Here is a 24,497-nt window from a genome sequence, read left to right on the forward strand (position 1 = left end):
AAAAAAAAAAGAAAAAGTTGTCCAAATACCAAAATGCTTGCTCTCAAGAAAGATATGGGGCACTTAATCTAATTTCAGCACTGCAGAATCAGTGTGCCAACGTTCAAAGGGTGTAAAATGTAAATGCTAGGAAGATTTGCATGAGAAAAAGCTCTTTGAAGCATACTGAAATAGTAATGTAGTTATACCTTTGGAAACTTAGGCACACCATAGGTGGGGCTAGCTGGTAGGACCTCAGATATTTTCCTTTGAATTCTATTTCCTACTAGGCCATTGGTAGTATCTGCCACAGAGGTCAAATTGATTCATCCCTTAGGATGCCAGAGAACTGTCAGAATTATACTTATTGCCCAAACACTGATAAACTGTTATTTCAAAAGTTGACTAGGTTTTTCTATACTTAATCAGAACTTATATTCCTATCACACAAGTGTACTCACAAATGTATTCAAAACAGGCTATGTACCTCAGGTATTCTATTGAAACAGCCTATATATGTGCTTTACTCCTTGAAAATAAAAATTACTTTCCTTTTTTCTTTGTAGGATATGCTTTTTTTACCACAAGTGAAAATTTTGACATTTGACACTGAATATCTGATATACTCTATTGGTTTACCTTGCAAGCTTTATTATTCATGTACCTGTACACTTAGTATGAAGATATTGAATTGCACTTTTGGTTCTTTTGTGGCTACGAATTGAATAGCTTGTTTCTGATCTGCATGCTTTTGGAGTTTAAACTCACTTCTGCTGGTGTGTGTGTGTGTTAAATTTTTTGGTACAGGCAACAGAGAAGGAATTAGGCTGCTGCACCCTGGCCCCTTACACCAAATGAGTCACTTTGTGTGAGTTTAGTTTAGCTGAAAAATGTGTTACTGACAACTTAAGCTTTTTATCTATGGCACTTTTTTATTATCTTGCCCTTCTGCTGCCTCAGAGGTAATGCAGTGTATGGTTGTCTTTAAAATACAAGTCTGCTTCTTTAATTCTCACAGATTAAATCCTATTACAGTCATAGCTGTATTTTCTATCTTAGCTAAACATTATAAAAATCACCCATTCATTTCCATTCAAGTAAGGATTTTGAAGCCCCTGATCCACCTTACGGGGAATATGTAGTGTTCTGGAATCAGCAAGTTCTGTTTCATGCCAGCCCTGCTGGACACCTGACATTAGCCCTTTTTTCAGCTTCTTTGCGTGGGCTGCAGCTGAATGTCAGCAGGGACTCCCTCAGACAGCCAGGCCTTTGCTTCTACTGTGCATTCAGCAGAATCTATTTCCCAGAAATGCTGCCAAAACATTAACTCTTTGTGAATGGGAGAGAAGGATTTCCCATAGTGACCAAACTCTATTCTAGAATTTGGCACGTGATCGTTTTTGAGCTTAAGGCAGTTCATCCTCTTACAAAAGTCTGAAATGCCTTCATTGCGAAGAACGCTGAAGGAATTGTCATAATGCAAAAGTCTGTGATTGTGCTTGCAGATTTGCTGGCAAGAAAAGCACAGTCATGGACTCCTGTAGGTTCTGCCATTTTCTGGTACTGCACGTTTGAGGGCAGACCTTACTCAATTGTCCTTCAGACATAAAAGATATTGTAATTACTATTTGTGTCATTCTCAGACTAGTAGCAATGTAGTCATGATCTAAAGCTAGAAGTAATGAAGATTTTGTAGGTTGTCTATTTCAGACCTTGAAGGGTCTCTTTTTTTTTTTTTTTTTCCCAGCATTAAACATAGTTGGCTGAATGAAAGAGATTACCTTTAAACTGGCAACATCAAAAACCCGTTTTTTGGTCAATTAACACATTACATCTATCTCTTTGTTTTCTTTTTTTTCTCCTCCCTGGGTTGTACTAAAACATGTGACATAACAAATGCAAACCTGTCCTATGTCTTTCCAAGCACTTACTGTTTTCTAATGAAGAACAGCTTGATCACTGAGCAGATTTGCAGAAAACTGCCAAATACGTGCACATCATAAAGCTGTCATTCAGTACAGGATGTCCTGGCTTACAGTTGAAGTAGTCAGGAAATTTTCAGTAACTAAGTTTGTCAATAATGTTTTTAATGAGAAAAATTATTGAATCTGCCAATTTCAGCAAAACTTTTGTTAGGAACAAAATTCTTCCCTCTGTAGTGGCATTTCTGGTTAAAAATTAGGAAAGAGTGAGATGAGATCAACCCTTGAGCAGGAAATAGCCTTGTTCAGTAGTGCACACTGGAGTGTAGGAGATCCGTAGTGGCATCTGGGCTAATTCAAGGACCTTGAGTTGACATTCAGCTTCCCCTTAAGACATTGGGATGTGGTAGACATATGTTCAAATACCTAAGCCAGTCACTAGTCAAACGTTTATACAAAGTAGAATCTCTCTCAGTACCTTCTATAGGAATGACTTGTTAGAGATCCACTCAAAACTAGTTTATTGTCTGCTGACTGGAGCCTGGTTCGGGATGTGTAAGGATGGCGTGTAAGAAATTGAATTGTTATCTTCCAGACTGAAGCTGTTCTAACTAACACTGCACCATGTATGCTTGTGAAACATATCTTTTCTCTCCCTTCCTTTCCATCACTCCATATTCTCTTGTTCATTGATGTGAGTAACCTCAGTATTCTCCCAATGTAAGAAGACAAAAAGAAGAAAAAGACAGGGTTCTTATATTTATTTTTGCTGATTGTTGACAGGCATCTCTTGAACAAACTTTTTTGGTTTTTTTTGTTTTGTTTTTGTTTTTTTATCCTAAATATTCAAGTAGTTTCCTTGGTTAACCTACTTAGAATTTAAATCCAAGAGATTAAGAGAAATTTAACTGCAGAAGTGTTCAGTTCCTAGGTGCCCCACCTCTGTTGCACAACCCACTGTTCTAACTTAGGCAGTCCTTGAATAGGATGAGTTATTTATCTTGTTAAGATAGCTACAGTCTCTGCAGTGTGAATAACCTAAACTAGGCAATTAAAAACAAGCACACAAATGCTTATTGGAAATATCTTAGCTTGGGAGGTCCCAAGCTCTGTCTTGCAAAGATGAATACGGAAATCCTTTATTTTAAAAGCATGTCACAATTTAATTATTCTGTTCAAAATAATGCTGGTAGCAATGCTTGCCTCCTTTTGATCTAAAATTTAGGGATAGAATGGGGGTCTTGGCTATAAAATATCGACTAGATTCTCTTTTCTGTCTGATTGTATTAAAATCCATGTCTCTCACTTGCTTTGGAATGATAAGATGATGACAAATATTTAAATTAATTGGAAGAATTGCACTTCAGGTCTTTCTGCTCTTGTGAGTGCTACCAATTAGAATATGAAATTGTGCACTCCTTAGTATTTTCTGTCAGGCCTACTGAATCTTTAAATATTTCATGCAAAATGGAAAAGTTTCAACATGGAGAGATGAAAAGAGCTGCCTACAGCAAGGTTCCCAAACTTAACAGGATAGCAAGAAGTGTGTTAGATTGCCCTGAGAGTGCAACAGTGCAATTTTTAGTGAACCAGATAGGAGGAACTCTTGTGTCATTGGTTGTGTTTATACAGTAGGTTGGAAATTCAACTGACCAATATGCCAAGGTGTGGGAAATGTGAATTTGAAACCTGTAAGATAGTGAAGGAGACTGAATCATGTTCTACTGCTTACAGATGTAAATTTTGTGCTACTGGATGAAAGGCAATCTCATTCCCTGTGCTAATTAGCAATCCTTAAGTTGCCCCATGGAGGTAATAGAGGCAGTGTGACACCTTGTAAGAAATTATGCCTGCACCTTGGATGTTTTAAGATTTACATTTCAGATGGTCCTAAAGGTGCATAGTACTAAGATGAAAGTACACTAACCAGAAATAGCTTTATTAGTGAGCCATGCTTACAAAAATACCTTTGTAATTTGCAGATGTAGTTATAATTTGTAGTGAGGCTTAAAGACCAACTTTCATTACTGGAAAAAAACAGCAAATCCTCAAGGTCCGAAATAAGAGCAATAAGCTTCCAGAAAAGTATACGTTGAACATAATTGCTTTGACTTTAAATACATTGTCTTTATTAAACTATTTAAGACTATGATCAGTATTTTACCCATCAGATTAGGATGTAACCAAGCTTAATGGTAGTAAAGGTATTTTTACTTGTCTGTTTCTAGATGGGATCATTTCAACAGTATTTTTCAAGTTTGATAGAGGTCTCTGGTAAGGTTCTAGAAATAGGATGAAGTGACTAACGTCATGTAGACTTGGAAAAGATTTTTGCCTTTCTGGGGCATCACTGATTTAAAAGTGAAGCTTGAGAAATGGATGAGAAGCTAAGACTTGTCTGCTCCTTCAGAGGGAAAAAGATGTTTTGTTTGAAAGGTTGTGAAAGAAAGAGCCATAACATTTGAAAAACTAGTTCATTTATGATGTCAACTAATAAAGAACATTGTTCCATTATTCTGAAAAACATTAAAAAAAAAAGTTGGAAAGCAGAGAAAAGAACTCATTTTGCATACCTCTTTCATGTTGGAAAGGAGTGGGTGTCAGAAGCATAGAATAATTTTCTGTGGCTTATTTTCCCACCACCTTACACATAATGAAGTTTCTTCTCAGCTGAGCAGCTCAGAGAGCAGTGATAGGAATTTGCAGTGTCACTGCTAACCCCTCCTGTCTCTCTACTCCTTAATTTTTTCCTTGAAAACTGCATTCAAGGCCATTGCCTACCAGTTACGTTGAGTGTTCCTTAACTTTCTTTTCATTGCTTAAGACTGATGGATCACATACGGGCTGTTTGTCACTGTTAATAACTTTTATTTCACATCCCATTTCTGAATAATACAGCAGGCTTTGTTTTGTTTTTTTGACCCAGGTGGTTATAATGGGGGCTTCCCCAGCTTTGGGGGACAAAATTTTGTGGGTCTATGAGACATTTGCCTATGTAAGCTGAATTGAGATTTCACAGCAGATCAGCTGATTGCAATTCTAATGCAGGAATTTTGTTGTGGTGATTTAGTCCACTGATGTTTATAAATAACCCAAGTTTGATTCTGAGACAGCACTGAGTAGAGGAAGTCATTTCATTTGGTAGATGATGTCGTTGCTCAGAAGCTCTTTTCCCTCTTGTAAGAAAGGAAACGCTGAAGAGGCAGTATGTGGAGAGGCAGGTGGAAGCATGTAGGAACTTGTTTGTTAGCTGCAGAACAACACACAGCTGGGCTCTGGATAAGCTGGGCTTTTCAAAGCCCTGTTTACAAATGGAATTAACTTGTGTGGAATTGTTCGGTTCTTCTGGTGAGGTCATCCATTTTTAAGTTTATGGAAATTTAAGGATGTTTTCTCACTGCTGATGTTGTAGTCCTACTGACTATTGGAGCTGTATAGGTACAGATAAGACAAACTTTTTATGAGCACATTTTCTCTCACAGCTTGATCAATGTACGTTAATTGAACAGATTGTAGTAGCTCTGATTGCCTACCTGCGTGCTGGCATGTTTGCAGTGGTGCCTCAGTTTTTAAGCTTGAAGGTCTCCTGACATTCTTACTCGGACTGTGCTTTGGAGAAATGACAAGAAATGAAATTGGAAATCTTTATTTAAAAAAAAAGATAAAAAGGTTTTCCAAATTCAGATTGATTCCATTGAGATGTTTCTTTTCTTCTTTTCTATTACTGATGCCAATTTGAAAATATATCTTAGCACCCACCAATATATAAACTAAATGCATATTTAAGAAGAGTAATCAATTATTCCCTAGCATAATAAACTTGTGCTTGGTTATCACACATTCTATAACCTATTGTTTTAATTTAATAATAGCATGACTATCTGCCAAGTATTATGCTACTGAAGAAAAGATAGTTGCAGCATCGTCAATCATTTGTGAAGCTACGCTTTTAAGCTGATTTCATTTTATGATGATAACATAAAAAATGGTTCCTCTTTCATCTCCACCAGCTCCTTGGCTACATTACATATTCCCAACCCTACTTTGTGCCAGGATCAGCGTTGGTGTGGTCACACTATCAACTGGATCAGAAAGCTGTCTGAAAAGACTTTGTTTTGGTGGAGCCAGTTTTCAGCTAGATGAAGTTTTGATCCAGTTCCGAGTGCCAGCCACTTAAAGAGAGTTCTTTTAATAGCACTGTGGATATAGATGAGCTGATTGTGAAGCAGCATTTTAAGTTTTGAAAACTCTTCTTAGGCCTGCTGGATTTGACTGCCTTTACGCGTCTTTCCACACAACAAAGCTAAGTGTTAAATATTTCTAAAACAGTTTAAAGCTAGATATGTTTACTGCAAATGATATTTTCTGCTTTGTTTCCATAGTATCACAGTGTGTCTTCTGCACTGTTTGATAACAGTTGATAATACTAATACTTCACTCCTCATGAATACTGGAAGTAACTATTGCAGATGTCGGATTTTTGTAATGTAAATGTAGACCCTAGAGATCATTCTGTCTGACTTGTTCACTTTCAAACAAGACTGTAAGCATGTCTGCCACATGAGAGGAAATGTGTGAAGACATATCACTCAGTGGGTATCTCATCTGTGGTAATGAGATCTTTGTTCAGTGTCTTAGTACTTCTCTCTTACCGACTTCTGTCAATACTTCTGTCTTACAGAGAAGAATACAAACGTTTATCTAAATATAAAGTAGGGACTTTTTCCCATGCAAGCTGTGCTTCTCCTCTTTTATCCCAATAAATTATACTACTGTATGCACAGTCACTGAGGTAGGATTTCTTGTCTTGCACAACCACGAATGACTGCTGATCATTTGATTGACTGCATGTTTGCTCTTTGTAAGAGCAACAGTTTGTTCTGTACTAAGGTCCTTATGCATACAATTGTGCGCACCACAGTCAGCATATATCCATTTCTCTGTTGTTGTATTTCTTTTTGACGTGATCTAATCTCATCTGTAAGTCAACTGGGGGAGATCTGTGCTAGGTGTAGTTTTGGTACTAAAGACCTTCATGGCTGATTACATTTTATTAGCTGGTACATATATTTTTAAAGTCAAATGTCCCTTTGCTTTGTCAAGACAGTAATTCTCATCCAGATCTTCTTACGCAGAATTCTTCTGTAGAGATTTCTGTAAGAAATTTCCATTGTTGAACAACTTCTACCGTATGTAAAAGAAGGGACTTGAATTTTCCATAGAAAACCATTAAAATTCTGCTTTGAAAAAACAATGTTGACTTGCCAGCACTGCAGTTTTCTCTTTGTTGGTAGTTGAGGAAGACTGAAATGGCCTATATTCTCCTTATTTCTCAGTGGAGGGAATCCTCTGATTTTATTTCTTTATTCTTTTAGCATATGCAGATGACTATCCAGGCTCTTCAAGATGAACTTCGGATCCAGCGGGACCTGAACCAACTGTTCCAGCAGGACAGCAGCTCTAGAACCAGTGAGCCCTTTGTGGCAGAGCTGACAGAGGAAAACTTTCAGCGGCTTCACACAGAGCATGAGCGCCAGGCGAAGGAACTCTTCCTCCTACGTAAAACCTTAGAAGAGATGGAACTGCGCATTGAGACACAGAAACAGACCTTAAATGCACGCGATGAGTCCATCAAAAAGCTGCTGGAGATGCTGCAGAGTAAAGGTCTGTCAGCAAAAGCCACTGAGGAAGATCATGAACGAACAAGACGGTTGGCTGAGGCAGAGATGCATGTACACCACTTGGAGAGCCTTCTCGAACAGAAGGAAAAAGAAAACAACATGCTGAGAGAGGTATGTGACCGAGCTCTGGGTTCAACTCTGATCTTAATGCCTAGTTCTCCATCTCCTCTCCATTTCATATTTTCAAGGAAAGAGTTTTCCATCCTTCTACAAGCTGTGTTTTACGTTGCAGATTTAACAGAATTTGTCCCTTTCTTAAAATTCTTGTTTTCTTGCATGTGGTTTCTGGCGTGTTGTACATTACACCTTCCACATCACCACACTGTTATACTTTGGAGATGAACTGTTACATGTTCTGTAAAATGTATTCCTCCATTCTGTTCTGGTTTGAGAGGAAGTAGCTACCTGTATTTAGGAGGGAGCTGAGAGAAATCTTTGCAGGAGTAATGGATGATTTCTCTGCGGTTTCCATGGAAACAGTCGTCTTGCTGAGAAGGGTATTTGATAAAACTATTAGCTGCCCTGGATGCACAGCCAAAGAAAAAAAAAAAAGATTACTTAAAGGGACACTGCTGCAAGTATTGCAAACCTTTTCCCTACCCCTCTGAAAACAGAAAAGACATTGTATCTGTTTCTTAGCATAAGAGCCTGATGGCAGGCATTCTACACAACTAACTATCCAAAATTAATTACAACAAACTTTAGGCAACAGATAGTATGAGTATCTTGGAAAAATAAAAGAAAATAAATGAATTGTGTTGTAGCCAGTGTCCTTAAATTCCTTGACAGTAAGTGCATTTTCCAGTTCTAGTCAACTAGCCTTCTAAAGGGTTCCAATATTAACTGCTAAATAACTAGTAATTCAGTATGTGTTGTATATGCATTCACTAATGATAAGATTTTCTGTAAGGGTTATTTAATATCCATCTCTGGATCGAATGTGTGAATTGATAACTATATGTGTATGTCTAATGTTTGTGTGAGTCTAATGGCTTGTTTTATGCATCATGTGTCTATTATGTGATTCAACATGTATTTGAAGCTGGACATACTAAAACAGTAGGCCCCCTCTCAAAAAAAAATCCAAGGAAGTGAGGTCTTGCAAAGAGATTCTTGGAATGAGCGTTTGCAACAAATATATACCTCCTCATACTTCTTACTTATGTTTTCCATTGCCTAACCCATTGTACTTGTGCTCTTGTAAGCATTTATATAAGAAAGCAAGAGCCCATTGCATTTCTGAGCCAGATTTAGGCCAGATTTATTTTTTTTAGAGCAGTAATCTCTTGAGTGTCTGAAGTGAAGATAATGTGATTCCAGAGTTTCTACACTATGATTTTTCCTTTATTTAGCGACCAATGATAATTCTGTTCCAATTCTTGTATCTATTTCAGGAAGAGCCCCAAATGGCTTTCATTTGTTTCTGTTTTAAGTCCGGCATCTTAAATGAGAAGCTGGCAGAAACTGTGTGATTTTTTAGGAACGCAGTTTCTTTTGTTTCTGTATAATGGCGAGTAGGTGTTGAGCGAGAAGAATCCTTCCTTCATTCTCAAATGTCTGGAAATCATCAATCATTTAAATCTTAGCATTTACGCTAAAAGATTTCCTGGAGAAGGTAGAGATTACTATTGATTTTGAAAGAGCAAATGCTGTTTATCTATCGTATTTTAAAACTAATTGCTCTTTGCTGCCAACCTCCTTCTAATGCACTGAGAAGGATAAAGTGGGTATGCTGTAACTAGTAGCTCAAGCTGTTGACATAGTGTGGAATTCAGCCTTGAAGCTGAGCACCCCAGTAGCCTCGGAAACATGATGTCATGTGAGAGATGCCAAACCATCTCTGTGTGGAATTGACCATGCTGATTGAACTCAAGCTTGTTAGTATGAATCTCATGCATGGTGGTCCAGAAGGCTGGAGAAAATCAGGGGATATTGCAGAATTGAAGCTGATTGCAGCTGAGCCAAGATGATTAATTCAGGGTAGTAAAATCTGGCAAGCAAACTTAAAGAGTTCTTGGGCACAAAGTTGCTCTGCCCTGCAGGATCTGGTTCGGAGTTGCTGTCATAGAATCCGTAGTGTTGGAAGGGACTCTTAAGGGTCATCTTTTTCAATCCCTTGCAGTGAAGAGACATTCACAGCTAGATCAGGTTGCTCAGAGCCTGATCCAGCCTTGCCTTGAATGACTTCAGGGACAGAGCTTTTACCACATCTCTGGGCAACCTGTTCGAGTACCTCGTCACCCTCCCTGTAAAAGACTTTTTACTTATAACCAACCTAAACCCACCCTTTTTTAGTTTGAAGCCATTTTCCTTTATCCTGTAAATCACAGACCTTGCTGAAGAGTCTGTCCCCTTCTTTCTTGTAGCTTCCCTTTAGATACTTGAAAGGGCGCTGTCAGGTCACCTTGGAGCCTTTTCTTCTCCAGGATGAGCAGCCCAGCTCTTTCAGCCTATCCTCATAGGGGAAGGTGCTTCATTTCTGAACGTGCTCTAATAGGTCCATGTCTTTCCTGTACTGAGGGCTCCACGTATGGATACAGTGCTCCAGGTGAGGCCTCACCAGTACACAGCAGAGGATCAAATCCCTCATCCTACTGGCCAATGTGTCTTTGGATGCAGCCCAGGATACAGTTGGTTTTCTGGGCTGTGAGGGCACATTGCTGGCTCATGTCCAGTTTCCCATTCACCAGTACCCCCAGGTCCTTTCTGGGAGGACTGTGCTCCATCCTTTCATTCCCCAGCTTGCATTGGTAATGGGAATTGTCATGACCCAGGTGCTAGACCTTGCAGTTGACTTTGTTCAACCTCATGAGCTACTCTTGAGCTCAAGCCTGTGTAGGGCCTGCTGGATGGCATCCCTTTCCTCAGGTGTGTCTACTACACCACACAACTTGGTGTCATCTGCAAACTTGCTGAGGGTGCACTCAGTCTTACTGTTGATGTCATTGATGAAGATATTAAAGAGTATCAGTCCCAGCACTGAACCCTGGGGGGACACCACTTGTTACTGGTCTCCATCCAGACATGGAGCCTTTGACCACCGCTCTCTGGGTTCAGTCCTGCAGCCAGTTCCTTGTTCATCGAACAATGCACCCATCAAATCCATATCTTTCCAATTTGGAGAGAAGGATGTTGTGGGGTGCTGTTAAAGGCCTTACTGAAGTCCAGATAGATGACATCAGTGGCTCTTCCCTTGTCTGTTGTTGCAGTGACATCATCATAGAAGGCCACTAGGTTGGTCAAGCAGGATTTCCCCTTGGTGATGTCACTCTGGTTCTCCTGTATCACCTCCCTGTCATCCATATGCCTTAGCATAGCTTCCAGGGGGATCTGCTCCATGATCTTTCCCTGCACAGATGTGAGACTGACAGGTTGGTAATTCGTGGGTCATCCTTTCTACCCTTCTTAAGAATAGGTGTGATGTCGTCTTTTTTCTAGTCACCAGGGACTTCACCTGGCTGCCATGACTTTTCAAATATTACTGTCACTGCACCACACTTGTGTGGGAAAGGGTCCCTGTGCAGATCCTCTAAGGTGTGTCCATATCACCTTCCTTACCTAATCTTCTATTATGTGTTTATCTGTGTTTCTACATTTTTAGTTTAGTTTAGCCTTTGCCTACCCTAAATACTAACTGCACAATTTTTTGAGCTGCCTTGAACAAAACTGTCTATTTAATTGGTTGTTTTGTAACTGGTATACCCAGTATCTGGAGACATGCTAAACTCTTCTTTAAAGCTATTAAAAGGAGCAGTAATATTGCAAATGGATTTGCATGAACTACAAGGATGCTTCGTATTCTAACACATCAGAAAAGCTGAGAGAAGCTTCAGTAGCAGTTTTGACCATATTAGCCAAAGTGTGTTCTGAGACGTCAGAATTCATGGTTACTATTTCTAAGCGTATTACACTTTTGTTAAAGATATTTGCTAGGAATAATAATAAAAATCTATATTCTGAAGGAGAAGATATTCCTTTATTTTTCAGCTTTGAAGCTTACTTGTAGTGCAGAAGGTGATGTTGAGACTGAAGGACATCAGATGGTGTCTCAGATGGTGCAGGTGCAGTGGCCAGCAGTCTGACCTTAAAAAGTAATCATGATTTAATTGGTTTCTTCTATTACTGTGATTGAACTAAAGATTGCACTAATTTCCAAATGAAGGTAAGTTCTTAACAGAATCACAAGTCTGAGCTCTCTACATTTATAACTACAGAAAAGCTTACCAAGGATCCCTTTCATTCAGTATTCTGTTTCAAATAGTGACCATACACAGGCACTTAGGAAAGGGTAAGAACAGGGCAAACGTGGTACTTCTCTGTAATGTTGTCCTATATTCAAAATTATTTACAACTCAGGGATTTCCTGATGCTCTTGTGATTTGTCAATTTAGTAATTTCCATGGATCTGCCATGCAAATACTTAGTGTCTTGTCCAGCCCATGTAAATTTTTGCAGCTGTAGCATCATTGCAGACCTGTTGTCTGCAACAGGAAGAAAGGAAGAACATACCTCTTTTCATTTGGGTTTGAACCTTTCTTGCTCCAGAAAATAGAGTAAACAGGTGATCATTACTGGCACTGCTGTGCCAACTGTGATCTTAGATTTCTGTCAAATCCTTTCCATGTTCTTTCTTTTTGCAGGCTGAAAAGTCATTTGCTTCTTAGGTGTGCCTCATATGGAAGATATGCAATATCTTTAATAATATCCCAGAGCACTGTCTCAGTTTATTATTCAGGCTCTGAAATGGATCCTCCTCTAGGAAGTGTGATTGATGTATCTGATCAATTTGACCCTGTTGGACTTTCCCCAGATGTTTTCCTGAATTATGGGCAATTCAAATAATCTTTCCATACCACTTCATAGGAAAGATCGGGTACCCAGCTTAATGTAGGATGTATTTGCCAGTGCACCAATACAGAGGACAGTCTCTCACGAACACAAAAAATGAAAAATTATATGCTTTATTGAACATCTGGGCACAGATGTGGGTCTGCATGCAGTAACTTCAGCAGATGACAGTGTGCATCGCATTCCACATTCCTTCACTGCAGAAAACAAGCTTAAGCTTCAGAGCATATAAAAAGAAGTCTGCTATTTTGAAAACCCTTTCTTAAGTCTTACTGAAGATTATTCATATTACTGTTGGTATTCTAGACCAAACTTTCAGAAATGAGATTATTATCATACCCGCAAGAAATACTTGATGAAATCCAGCAGCTAGACTTACAACTTCCAGAATAACTCCCGAGTGACATTAACTGCCATTTCATTGTTCCAAACTCACCTGCTGCAGAATTATCAGTGGTGACATGACAGCACATAGCTCTAAAGATAACGAGGCTTGCTGTGCTCTTTTTGACATCCTCCCCACTCCTTCCAAAATACTAGATGAACTGGGTGCAAATATATTTTACTTCACTGTGCACAGTAGTGGATACATAGAACATCAGCATAGCTGTGATTGTATCCACGCCTGGTGTTAAGAGTACTGTGGTCAAGATACTTCATAAGGACAGTCCAACATCATCACACCAACTTGATTAATCCTTTCTCTTTTGAATTCTTCTTTCCCATCTGTCTTTAGGAATATACATATCTGAACAAAGACCTGAGATTATGCACTAATAATGTCACAGTCAATAAAGAGGTAACTTCTTGAGAGTTTTTGGAGAGGAAAAAAAAATTAGGCCAAATTTCCCATCTGCCTAGAAGGAAGGATAAAAACAGAACCATCTGTATTTGTTCTACCCAGGGGGAACAAAAATAAGCTGCTCAGTGTATATTATTGTCAGATACAGTAAACTTCAGCAATGTTGTCCCATTTTCTTCTTCACTGAGGATATCAGCACCGACCTTACAACAGTGGTTAATCTGATAACTGTTCATCTCTGGATTGTTACTGGACATGTATACACTACAAGCCAAATATATCTTTTCAATGGCATATACTAACTGGAATCTCCAGAGTATACTGACACATCACTGTATTCCTTATGCCAGATAGGGATACCTTCAGATGATGTCTTCTCTCCCGGGAACTGAGGAAGACGTATGAAGAAAAGTTCCCAAATGTACTCTCTTTTCATTGGCCAGTGTGCTTATTGGTATCTACCTGTTATTCCTTTCAAGCCTGTAATCCTATAATGTTTTGTATAACATGCATTCAGAGTCCTGATAGCATAATGTCCTGACCTTTGGCTTATTCTGAGAAGATACAGAAGCTGTGCACAGTGCTAGTTTCTCTTCCTCTGTGAAAATTCTAGCACATACTTACAATGAAGGATATGCATGCCCTACGAATGACTTGGGTCAGATTGATTTGCTGTCCAATAGGCCCCTTGAAGTTAAATGGTGATCAGATTGGTATTCTCCTGGAGGAGAGGAGTGGTTGGCTTAAATTTTGAGACCAAGTGGATGTTGGAGGTGAGATGGGGTGGTGTTCTTTGAGATGCCAGCACCAATACAGGGTGAGAGTGACACCATACTTCATCATACAGAAGGAAACAGCTGTTTCACTTGACAGACAAAAATTAGAAAATGTAGGAAAGAAATCTGACTTGTTATTCCAGGCCTGCTCTTCTAATACATCCAAGTGCAGAACTAAATTAAGGAGTTAGGAATATAGTGTATGACAGATAAAGGGTGGTTTTGTATATAAAGCAATCACTGAAATGGATTGTTCATAGGGGTGCTCATTTAAAATGAGCTTAAGGAAAGAGGTTATGGTAGAAAAAGCTATTATTTGTTTTATTTGTGTGTTGAAATGGCAAGCAAACAAAGTACTGTTTGTGAAGTGTATGACAGTTATCTAGCGTGGCCTTATTACAAGGACTGATCCTTATTTGTGGCTATTTTGAATTAAACAGTGCTTACTTTATTATAGGAACAAACACAAACTTCTGTGAGTACCCATTCTGGCATCTCCACTGCTCCAGAAAGCAGAGGCACAAGGCTATACTACAGATGTATTTGACTTAGCTTTATATTATCTAATCTGATACCGAGACAGCAAAATAGGAGCAGCATGGAGTTCCGTGAGAAGGGTAAGCTGTGCCATCTAAGCGTGCCATTGGAGTACTGCTGAAGAGTGATGTTGCCATTTTACAACGCTCCCTGAAAAGGAAAGTTGTTTGCCTTATCTGAGCAGATTTTAATTAACTGTGACAAGTTTTGCAAAGAAGTTCTTTTTCCATGCATGTGTTAAAATTCTTACCCTTTTCTGCTCCAGACTTGGAGAAGGATTTAGAAATTTTAATCAGAGCAATTAGAGTGATCTCAAAGAACACTTTTGTCCTGTTCCAAGATTTTGCAACATAAATAAGACACACTTTTTGAGAGTGGTTTGCAATAGCATGTAGGCTGTTTCAGTAACTGGAACGCTCATACCATTGTAGCATGGGACAAATTCTAATGAGTTAAGTAAAATTCCTGCTTTGCTCAGCTGCTGCACCATTCTTTTAGCCTTTTAGAAGAGGTGAGCAGAGAGAAATAATTTAAATCAAGGTAATTTGAATGGTTCAGGTGTAGATTAGAATAACTTGATTTCTCTAGAAACAGCTTTCAAACATATTTAGATTTTTTAGAACAAAAATTGAGAATTTGGGCTATTGTAACTTGAGAGCAAAATGTATAAAGCACAATTTATACATTTGGTTCTTTTTAATGAACTTATAGTTTGGAAAGTCTTATGTGAGCTTTATAAAAGAATGACAGTTTAATATGTTTAAAATTGTTATTTTCATCCTTCCTCAGTGCAGAGGTTGATTGCATGACAGTTCTTCTCAGAACTGATTTTCAGGAAAAAAAAATGGGGTGAAAAATTCCATATTTGTTTTATGTCTTTACAGACTATAGAGAAATCACAAATGCTTTCTGATTATCGTATGGTAGGTTTCTGGTACTTGTGGAGTTTGGGTAAATATTTAATTATGGGTAGGATTTAAGTGAATAGCTAAAAGCAGAGCTACCGTCATCTCTGAAAGTGTCTGGTTCGTTTTTTTTCCCTGTGTAATAGTTGTGATCTCATCAGTGTGAAATAATCCACAAAAATTCAGCTTCAAATAAATCTGTTTTTTGTGTTTTTTTTTTTTTGAGTACTTACACAAGGCAAAGTTTGTGATTAAATTCACTTTAATACTACTGTCCCCTTGAAGTGAAATTTTAAAAAACATCTAAAACAATTACAGTGACGGAAACCTGGCTATGATTAATAAGCTTAAATAGTTAAGGTTCAATGTCTTTTGATATTTTGTTCTATTGGAAGATTTTTCTTGTCAATATGTCTTACCTAACTTTACTTATCAATTACATCCATTACATTCAAGTACACTTTTAGTGTTCATGTTATCCTGCACCCTTCTTCAGTAGAAGTGATATTTGTGGAACTTTGTTTTTGAAAACTTGAAGCTTTGTAGCATCAGAAGGTATAAAAGAATTTGAAAATGCCATTAACGATGTGGAAGCTAATTTAAGAAACAAGTAGAAAATATATGCTTGTTGCTCTTTAAAGAAAAGAAAAAAAAGGAAGGAATTAACAATTCCTAGCATATAAGTAAATAAAATTCTAAACAAATAGGATTTTAATTTTTAATTGACTTTCCCTTAGTTTTTGGAATTCGCACTTCTCTTGTCAGATTTCAACACAATGACTTATTACTTAGAACTAATAGATTAGTTTGAATTGGTCTCTCTCATTTTTAATCTAATGCTGGAGTTTTATGGGATTTTGCTTTTAATTCCTGCTGATCTGATCATAGAGATGAACTAGGTTGTGTGGTTTAGTTTTCAGTTCACGTGATGCCTTTGTTAAGAGATCTTGTGTGTCCTAGTATTTGAGTTCTTGGCTGGATTTTGAAATCACTGGTTGAATTGTCATAGAATTGCAAAGCATGGAGATGAATAACTAGGAGTAACTGAGCTTCAGAGAAACTGGCACCATCTGTTGTTCATCTGTGTGGAATTTCCAGCACATCTTTTGAATTTGTGCTCATTATTAACACGATCAATTTATTTCTCAGGGAATTACATTGATTACATTCACAAATACAGGAAGTGAGACAAATTGGAAATGGAGAAGCAATTTATGAAGGAGCTACCATGATTATTGGTTCTAAATTTCTATGACTGTATTTTTAGTAAGAGAACTTGGACAGTAATCAGATGTATTACAGATAACTTTTATTACACATTCTGGTTTTTTTTTTAAGTTCAATTTCTTGTGTTGCTAAAGTAAGGGTTAATGCTATAGTTTTTGATGAGTTTCTGAAAAGTGCTCATAAAAATCCTGAAAGTAAACAATTTTGATACTTTCAGTTACTGTTTGATCCGAATTTGTATTCTGCAGAATTACAGAGTCAAGCAGGTTGAAAGAGTTCTTGAGAAGTCACTTCATGCAATCTCGTGCTCAATGTTGGTCTCCACACTAATGGGGATTCCACAGCCTCTCTAGGCTTCTCTTCCAGTGTGTGATTGCTCTTCTAATATATTTTTTTCCATTTTGTAAGTCAGAATTTATTCTGCTGCATCTCTTGCTGTTGGCTCTCGTACTTCTGCACACTTCTGTAAAGAGTTTTTCTTCGTCTTCACTGCAGTGTCCAATTAGATAGCTTTAGACAGCACTAAAATCCCCCCCCAAGCCTTTTCTCTGCAGCTGAACAAATCTAGTACTCTCATCCTATCCTCTGACATCGTATGTTCTGGACACTGTCCATGTTGGTGACTATCTGTTGGACTCTCCTCAGTTTTTCAATGTCTTCCTTGCACGTGGGAGACCAAAATTGGGTACAGTACTCCATGAGAGATCTCACAAGAGCCATTTAGTGAAATAATTCCTTGCCTTCTCCTGATGCGTATATTCTTACTTATACAGCCCAGGATGCAATTGCTGTCAGCAAGGACACACTGTTGACAACCAATTAGTGTCTTCTGCAAATGTCACATAATCTACAAACCTTCTGAAAGAGCAATCTATCCCATAACCTGGATTGTTAATGGAGGCACTGAGCGGTATCAGCCACAGTATTGGCCTCTGAAGGTTACTGGGAGTAAGTAGCTACCCATTGGACTTGATGTTGCTGATCACTACACTCTGAATCTGACAGTCCAGACACTTTTCCATCTACCTTATGAGCCACATATCCAATTTGTTACTGATTTGGCTACAAGGATTTTTGGAGGCTATATCAAAGACCTCAGTAAAATCAAGATACACAGCATCTACCACTTACTGCCCACGCAGTCAGCCATCTCGTCATGGAGGAAAATCAAGTTAGTCAGGTAAAATTTGCCTTTGTACAGAATTATAGGTTCATTTGTAACGTTAAGTTACATTACTTTAACAATTCTTCTTTATGCTAATACTGTACTGTGTTCATGAAATTTTGTTTTATAATATTTGCATTTCATTGTCATTAGTAGGAACTAGGCTGCTGAATTCTTTCAAAGGCTTTGAAATGAAAAGTTGACAGAAAAGCTACCCGGGAAACAAAGCTTTAAGTACAAAAGCTATAATGTTCTCAGAGTTAGGCCTGGACCACAGGTTGAAGAATAAAAACAAGTATCTCATCCACTGAATAACACGAAGATCCTGCAGAGAAAATAATACTAAAATCATATAAAGTCATGAATAGGCCAGTTTAGAGTGAAAAGCAAAAGTTGTTTCCTAAGTTATCTGCTAAGTTTTTCACTGCAATCATATTGTTTATGTCATTTTTTTAAGAAGGAATTTATGTATGAAAGAGAGTCTACTTCAAAAATTTTTCTCCATTATCCATATGATGCAGGCTGTCTGATTAAGTAGGTTCTGCAGGGAATAGAAGACGTTCTCTCCTGCATTTGGAAAGTGCTTATCTTGTGATGCAATTGAAAGATAAGTTGTGTTTTTAAGCATAAAGCCTACTCTCTTAAAATTCATTTTAAGTGTACCTTTCTGCTTCATCCAAATGCACTGCAAAATCAGATGCAGAACTTACTGAGGGAGTAGCTGCGAACAGTATAGTCAGGTAATTAAGGAAGAGAAGATTGTGATTAAATTCTTCCCTTTATTATTATGCATGTGTGTATACTAATAGATTTTAGGTGTGATGCTGATACTACTCAGTATTGAGGACTTCCTCAATTCTTAACTATGACATCTGATTTCCAATTATTTTGGCACTTTTTGGTCAGGAAAAAATAAATTAAAAAAAATATATATTTTTGTCATTTTTAAAATACTTAAGATGCATATAAATTACTTTATCACAAATATACTGTACATACTTAATGTTGTTAGTACGGTTGATCTACAATGTATGTAATTATGCTGGATAGAAAGTTACGGTATTGTTTCTCACAGAGATGGAGTGCTACACTGCAGACCTGCTTGGCAAATGCAAGGTAAAAAGGTGCATGCCTTTAATTTCTGTTTTGTTTGAAGTAGATTGTTTTTAGAGGAAAATAGCTATTCTTAATTAAAAATTGATAACGATGAAGTGCTAAACTCAGATCTGGTTATGACAGCCACACTGGTTAAACTTTCTATTTCTAGCCTTCAGTTTCCATCTATTGAATCTCATAGTTTGTCCAGAATTATCCATTTTGAATTTTTTTTGCCTCTGTAGGCATTTTAAAGTTTGTGATCAAGTTGCACCATAATTAGTTTTGTTTTATTTTTTCTAAAGACAGATTATGTGCCTGAAATTGTTGTTCGAACTCTCTTCATTATAACAACATCCTTCTTAAGATGTAGACACTCAAACTTGACACACTGTAGAGATAGCACTAGTGCCTAGAGGGTAATAAGTTATCACTCCAAATAAATCTTTTTTGTTTATCTAAAATAATCTACTCCATTATCTTGCAATAATGTGATATTAAACACAAAACTTGGAATGAATTTGAAAATATAGCATTCTTCAATTTTCTTGGCAACATAGTCATAATAACTGGTAGCTGGATGTTCCCACTGGGTAGTTGAAAAGGAAACACAGTGCATATTTTTAACCGTAACAATAAGTAATAGTGAGAAGCATGCATATGGCAGATGATGTGGGAACAAGTAGCTTATTTTTTATTTCCTTTTTGTTATGTTGTTGTTGGTTTTTTGGTTTATTTTGTTGTTGTTGTTGTTGTTGTTGTTGTTTTAATAAAGAAATCCTTAGGTATGTAAAATATTAAAAATATACGAAAATAAAAATATATATCCCTTGTTATAGTACAAGCTTGATTTGAAGGCAGAAGAAAGAGTGCTTAATTACTTATCAGAACAGATAACTCATAAGGAGTGAAAGATTGGTTGGAAGGATTGTATTTTTCTGATCACGATATCCGGGTGTTGCCCTGTGCTTGGATTACTACGCAGAGTCCTGTTATGAAGATAAAAGTATTAGTTGTCAACCATTTATGTAGTGTGTGTCCACAGTAGAACCTGAATGTGTCAGTGATTTATTAATATTGCGATATTCTATCACACAGATAAGTGCAAAATCTACATTTCACAATTAAGAAGGATGCTTCTGCACAATGTTCCTCCAGCAGCCAAGCTTAATTCTGTGTTCTAGGAAGTTTCAGTGTGACTTCAGCCCTGTTTTCAGACCCTTCAGAAGCATAGACATGCTTCCAAAATCAAGTCCTTATTGTGCAGTTGAGAGGTGGGAGGTGTTGTTTTTCAGAAGGTTATAATTCACCCAAATCACAGTGGAGTTATTAAAGATGATAGAAGTAGGACATTTCCTTTGTTGAAGTGCAAAGGATCACTTCAGACAGTGGAGATACAGACTTTTCTAAAGAAAAAGCTTGGGAGAAGAATTTTCTATTTGTGAAAACGCCATGCAATGTGAAAAGGAGACAGTCTTGTGTCAGCATGCCTTTAGAAACATGCCTTTAGAAGCTGTTCAGGTACTGGGTCTTCCAGCTATTGTATTTCCATAGTAGTAGTTCCTGGTTTATTCTCAGGTGACTGCGCAACTGGAAAACATTTAGAACTTGAATGCACTGCTGAAAAGTAGGTTGTTCAAAACAGATGTTTGATATATATATATATACATATTTAATTTCTCCTTTTCTAAAAGTCCAGAGGAATTGTTTGTACATCTTTTATATTATCATCCTTTTTCATTTTCTTCTACAAAAATAGTATTTAGATAGTTGTTCAACTGATGTTACAAGGAGATACAACTTTCTGAATCTAGTGAAAGTTCATGCAATTCAGAATGGGATACTTTTTCTTCAAGCTCAAAAGGGTGAGGAATTGTCTTCTGAATTATTCTCTTTTGCCCACACATGTATTTTTAAATTGGGAAACCTGAGTAAAAGCAACTTTTTAATCCTGAAATGTGGGTGACTCAAACCTTTTCTTCTTCCTCTACATGTTATTTTCTTTTTCCTTTTTTCTTTTTTTTAATTTATTTCTTAAGATGAACATGAAGTTTGAAAGTGTGACTGGGATATCTTCAACTGTGGATAGTTCTATCAAAGGAGCTAAACTGCACCCTTTGAGATGTGTTGTTTATATGTATGTCCTCTATTTGTGCAGTCATTGCCAAGCAATAATTACAGAAGAACTTGGTATTATAGCACATAGGCTGTGCGTTACAAAAAGTGTTCTCAAATACCACCTCACTTAATGTGCCACATGTGCCTTTACAAAAGGGCCACCCTGTTCCTTATCTTGTCTGTTCCTCTCAATCTGAGAATCACAGGGAGAGGCTTTGAGAACTCAAAGGAGAGACTGGAGGATATGGGAAGTTTGCGAGTCTCATCTGAAGAATAGTTAAGAGGTCATCTGGTTATTTTCTTTCTTGTTCAAGTTTTGCTGCTCACTTCAACCAAAGACATAGTGAATTTGAGAGTTCATCAGAAACTACAGGACTGCCACTGCAGAGCAGTAAAGTATCTGAATATTTCTCTAACAATACACTGTTTGGTGAATGCATGAATGTAGTTGCAAGTGCTACTTTGTAAACTCCAGATACAGGCATTTTTTCAGGAGAAGGCCACTCCTATCACTTGAATTGTTCAGAAGCACCCTTTGAAAGTTTTTGAAGGCTCCAATTTAGTTGATGTTGAAGCTACATGCTAAGATATTCAGTGAAACATTGTCTGTAACAATATATTATACAATACAATATCTGTATTCACTATACAACAATACAACAATATCTATATTTACAGATCAAGAGAAGGACTGATAGCCAATCATAGGATTGTGCTGCAATGCTTGAATCTGCTTAATAAGGAGAGCTTATGGAATTTGCTGGAAATGGATCAGTATGCCATAGCTACCTTAGAAAATTCAGTTCAGTTCTGTGGAGGATGACCAAGATCACTGAAGAAGAGTTTTTTGTGATGGCTGCTAGTGAGAGTAGTGAGTAAATAGGTGGATATTGGATCTGCTTCTCATTGTGTTTCTAAATTCTTCTCTTGAGTGCTAGAGGCCTACTGTAGCTTATTCTTATAAATAGGCAGTATGTGGTATGATGGTTTTTGATTGAAAGCGATGAGAGATAGCTCTGAGTTTCACATGGGCAATGTGTATGGTGGACTTCCTGTGCATAGTTGAAATGTTTGTAAAGCAAATTCAAGCTCATAAGGAACTTTTTTTTTAGCACCACATAGTAGTGTACTCAAATGAATCTTATTACGTAGTTGAATAGCGAGTAGCGGAGAGAGACTGGAAAAGTACTTTCATTGATGTGTTTCAATGAAATGCTGAGGCTGGACATGGTGACGTGAGGATGTTAGTCCAGCTTTGTAACAATGAAATACTGTGTCTTGACAGCTTCTTATTCTTAGTGAGAGTGGGCATAAGAAACAGGGTAAAAAAGGTTCAGTTCTTTGGGAGGGCTGCTGTTTGCTTTTAGAAATCTTACAACGTTGTTAAGGAGATGATCTTTGCAAGATTTTGAAGGCCCTATTATCAACTCCCTGGAAAGAGCATCTCAGTGAAGTGTGCTCCCCCAAGCCCTCCCCAGGATTTAACATCAGCATCTTTAATGTGGAGAAGTGACCACCTCACTTGGTTTACAACCTGCCGAAGAGATAGAAGAACTATCTGTTTGCAGGCAAGAAGAAGCATGCCCCTGACCTTCTACCAGAAGGCAGCTGTGAAAGACTGATAGAGACCAACTGAGAGAAATATATATATATATATAAAGGGTTGCTTCTGGTTTATTTGTCCAAGATCCTTTTATTAGGGAATATCACTCTAAATTGCAAGCATACTTCTAAAAACACTTTCTCAATAAATCCATAAATATAGTACTTAAAGACAAAATTGCTGCTGGATTTTGTTGTTATTATTACCATTCAGAAGCTTAAACTTCAGCAAGTCTCCTTGTGCCAAACTGATGGAAAATTCTTCCTGTGGCCCTTGTCACATGGCAACACATTTCTAGCTGGCTCAGTTCAGCAGCTGTGTAAGAGTATTTATTTCTAGTGTAGTTAAATAATATTTTCAGTATTTTGAAATTTCAATACTATTCTATACCTTTCTCATTCAGATAATTGACTACCATAAAAGATGTTCTCTCCTCCTTTCCTATCTCTGTTGATAACACAAGTTTGTGGATGGCTTTTTGGATTTGTCTTCCAAATGGTTACATTAACTGATATTAGTTTTGCTATAGGTACTCTTATGTCATATAATACATTCTAAATGTATTCATGTACCTACATTTAATATTAATGTTGATGTAAGGATAATATTTTGACAAAAATAATAAAGTAGTACTTATTGTTTCTCCTGTATTTGCACTTGTTTGGTTTGAAATATGTACCTACTTTATATGAGAGAACAAGCTGTTTTAGCTTTCTAGCATTTTCCATTTTATTCCATTGAGAGCCCTTTGAAACATGCTAGGTTTGTAAATTCACATAAATGGAAATATCACATGGACATTTCTAACCTCCTGTTTGCATACTCCGATCTTCTAGAACAAAATGATATTCAATTTTGTGCTTTAAGCTACATTCTAGCTCCAGTGGAGAAAGATTTTCATCATATGCCATTAAATATTGCTGCTATGGGATAAAAAGTTTTTAAAAGTTATCAGCTGCACTCTGTAGCTTGTTGAAACCACAGCATTATTGTTTTCAGTCCACATCTAGTTAAGTAATGGACATGTATGCCTTCCATGAGAATATACTAACGATTTAGATTAATCTAACAATAGTTAAATTAATACTCACAGTTTAGATTACCAGGCAAATGATGGGTTTATTTTAGTATATTCAACTACCTTATCAACAGTTTATTTGGAGGAAGTAGATGGTCAAATATGCAGTTTCTCTTGTGTCTTTTCCACTGTTCTGTTCAATGAGCTTTTGTATACTCTTTTTTTTTTTTCATGTAAGAGATCATAAAACAAAATATATGAACTGGTAACTTCAGAAAGCAGCTAAATTATGCCATATAGCAGAAAGAGAAAGGTGTAGTAATTTTGTTTGTATTTGATAAATGGGACAAAATGCCTTTAGGCTAACTTTTGCTTTGTTTTCTCCTCACATAGGAGATACATCGACGGTTTGAAAATGCTCCTGACTCAGCCAAGACAAAGGCTCTGCAAACTGTTATTGAGATGAAGGTAAACAGTTGCATATAGCCAGCAGGAGAGAATATTCTTTGTAAAATGGGTTTTCATAGGAAAATAGACTGCTTCACATGCGATATACTTCTGTCAGTCTCCTAATTTAAAAAACATATATATAAATATATATATAATTTTATCATTATTATTATGTATCTTATAAAGATCAGTGAAAACACAAAGCTACTTCATGACACAATAGAAACCTGTTTGTTGTGTGCTTATGGCAACATATACAGATTCCTTTCAGTTAGCCAAGAGTCCATTGTATTACAGGAATGAGATGATGGCTAGGTCTTTACGGTGATGTGGGTTGCTTTCTTTTTATAGTATCAACCTTTGAAATGTCT

The 24,497-nt window shown here is 37.2% G+C and overlaps 2 protein-coding genes across 4 annotated transcripts in view; both read left to right on the forward strand.

The window, feature by feature from the left end:
* LOC100542571 (zinc finger protein OZF-like) overlaps positions 1-24,497 on the forward strand; it is a 1,148,434-nt gene that overhangs the window by 404,208 nt on the left and 719,729 nt on the right. The window lies entirely within an intron of this gene.
* LOC100540472 (ELKS/Rab6-interacting/CAST family member 1) overlaps positions 7,252-24,497 on the forward strand; it is a 51,423-nt gene continuing 34,177 nt past the window's right edge. For both annotated transcript variants that reach the window (XM_019612426.2, XM_031552138.1), the window contains exons 1-2: positions 7,252-7,693; positions 24,070-24,144. In XM_019612426.2, coding sequence (XP_019467971.1) covers positions 7,280-7,693; positions 24,070-24,144 — 489 coding nt within the window. In that variant the 5' untranslated portion in view covers positions 7,252-7,279. The remainder of the gene's footprint in view (positions 7,694-24,069; positions 24,145-24,497) is intronic.

The sequence above is a fragment of the Meleagris gallopavo genome, chromosome 1, assembly GCF_000146605.3.
Source record: "Meleagris gallopavo isolate NT-WF06-2002-E0010 breed Aviagen turkey brand Nicholas breeding stock chromosome 1, Turkey_5.1, whole genome shotgun sequence".
Classification (NCBI taxonomy): Eukaryota; Metazoa; Chordata; class Aves; order Galliformes; family Phasianidae; genus Meleagris; species Meleagris gallopavo.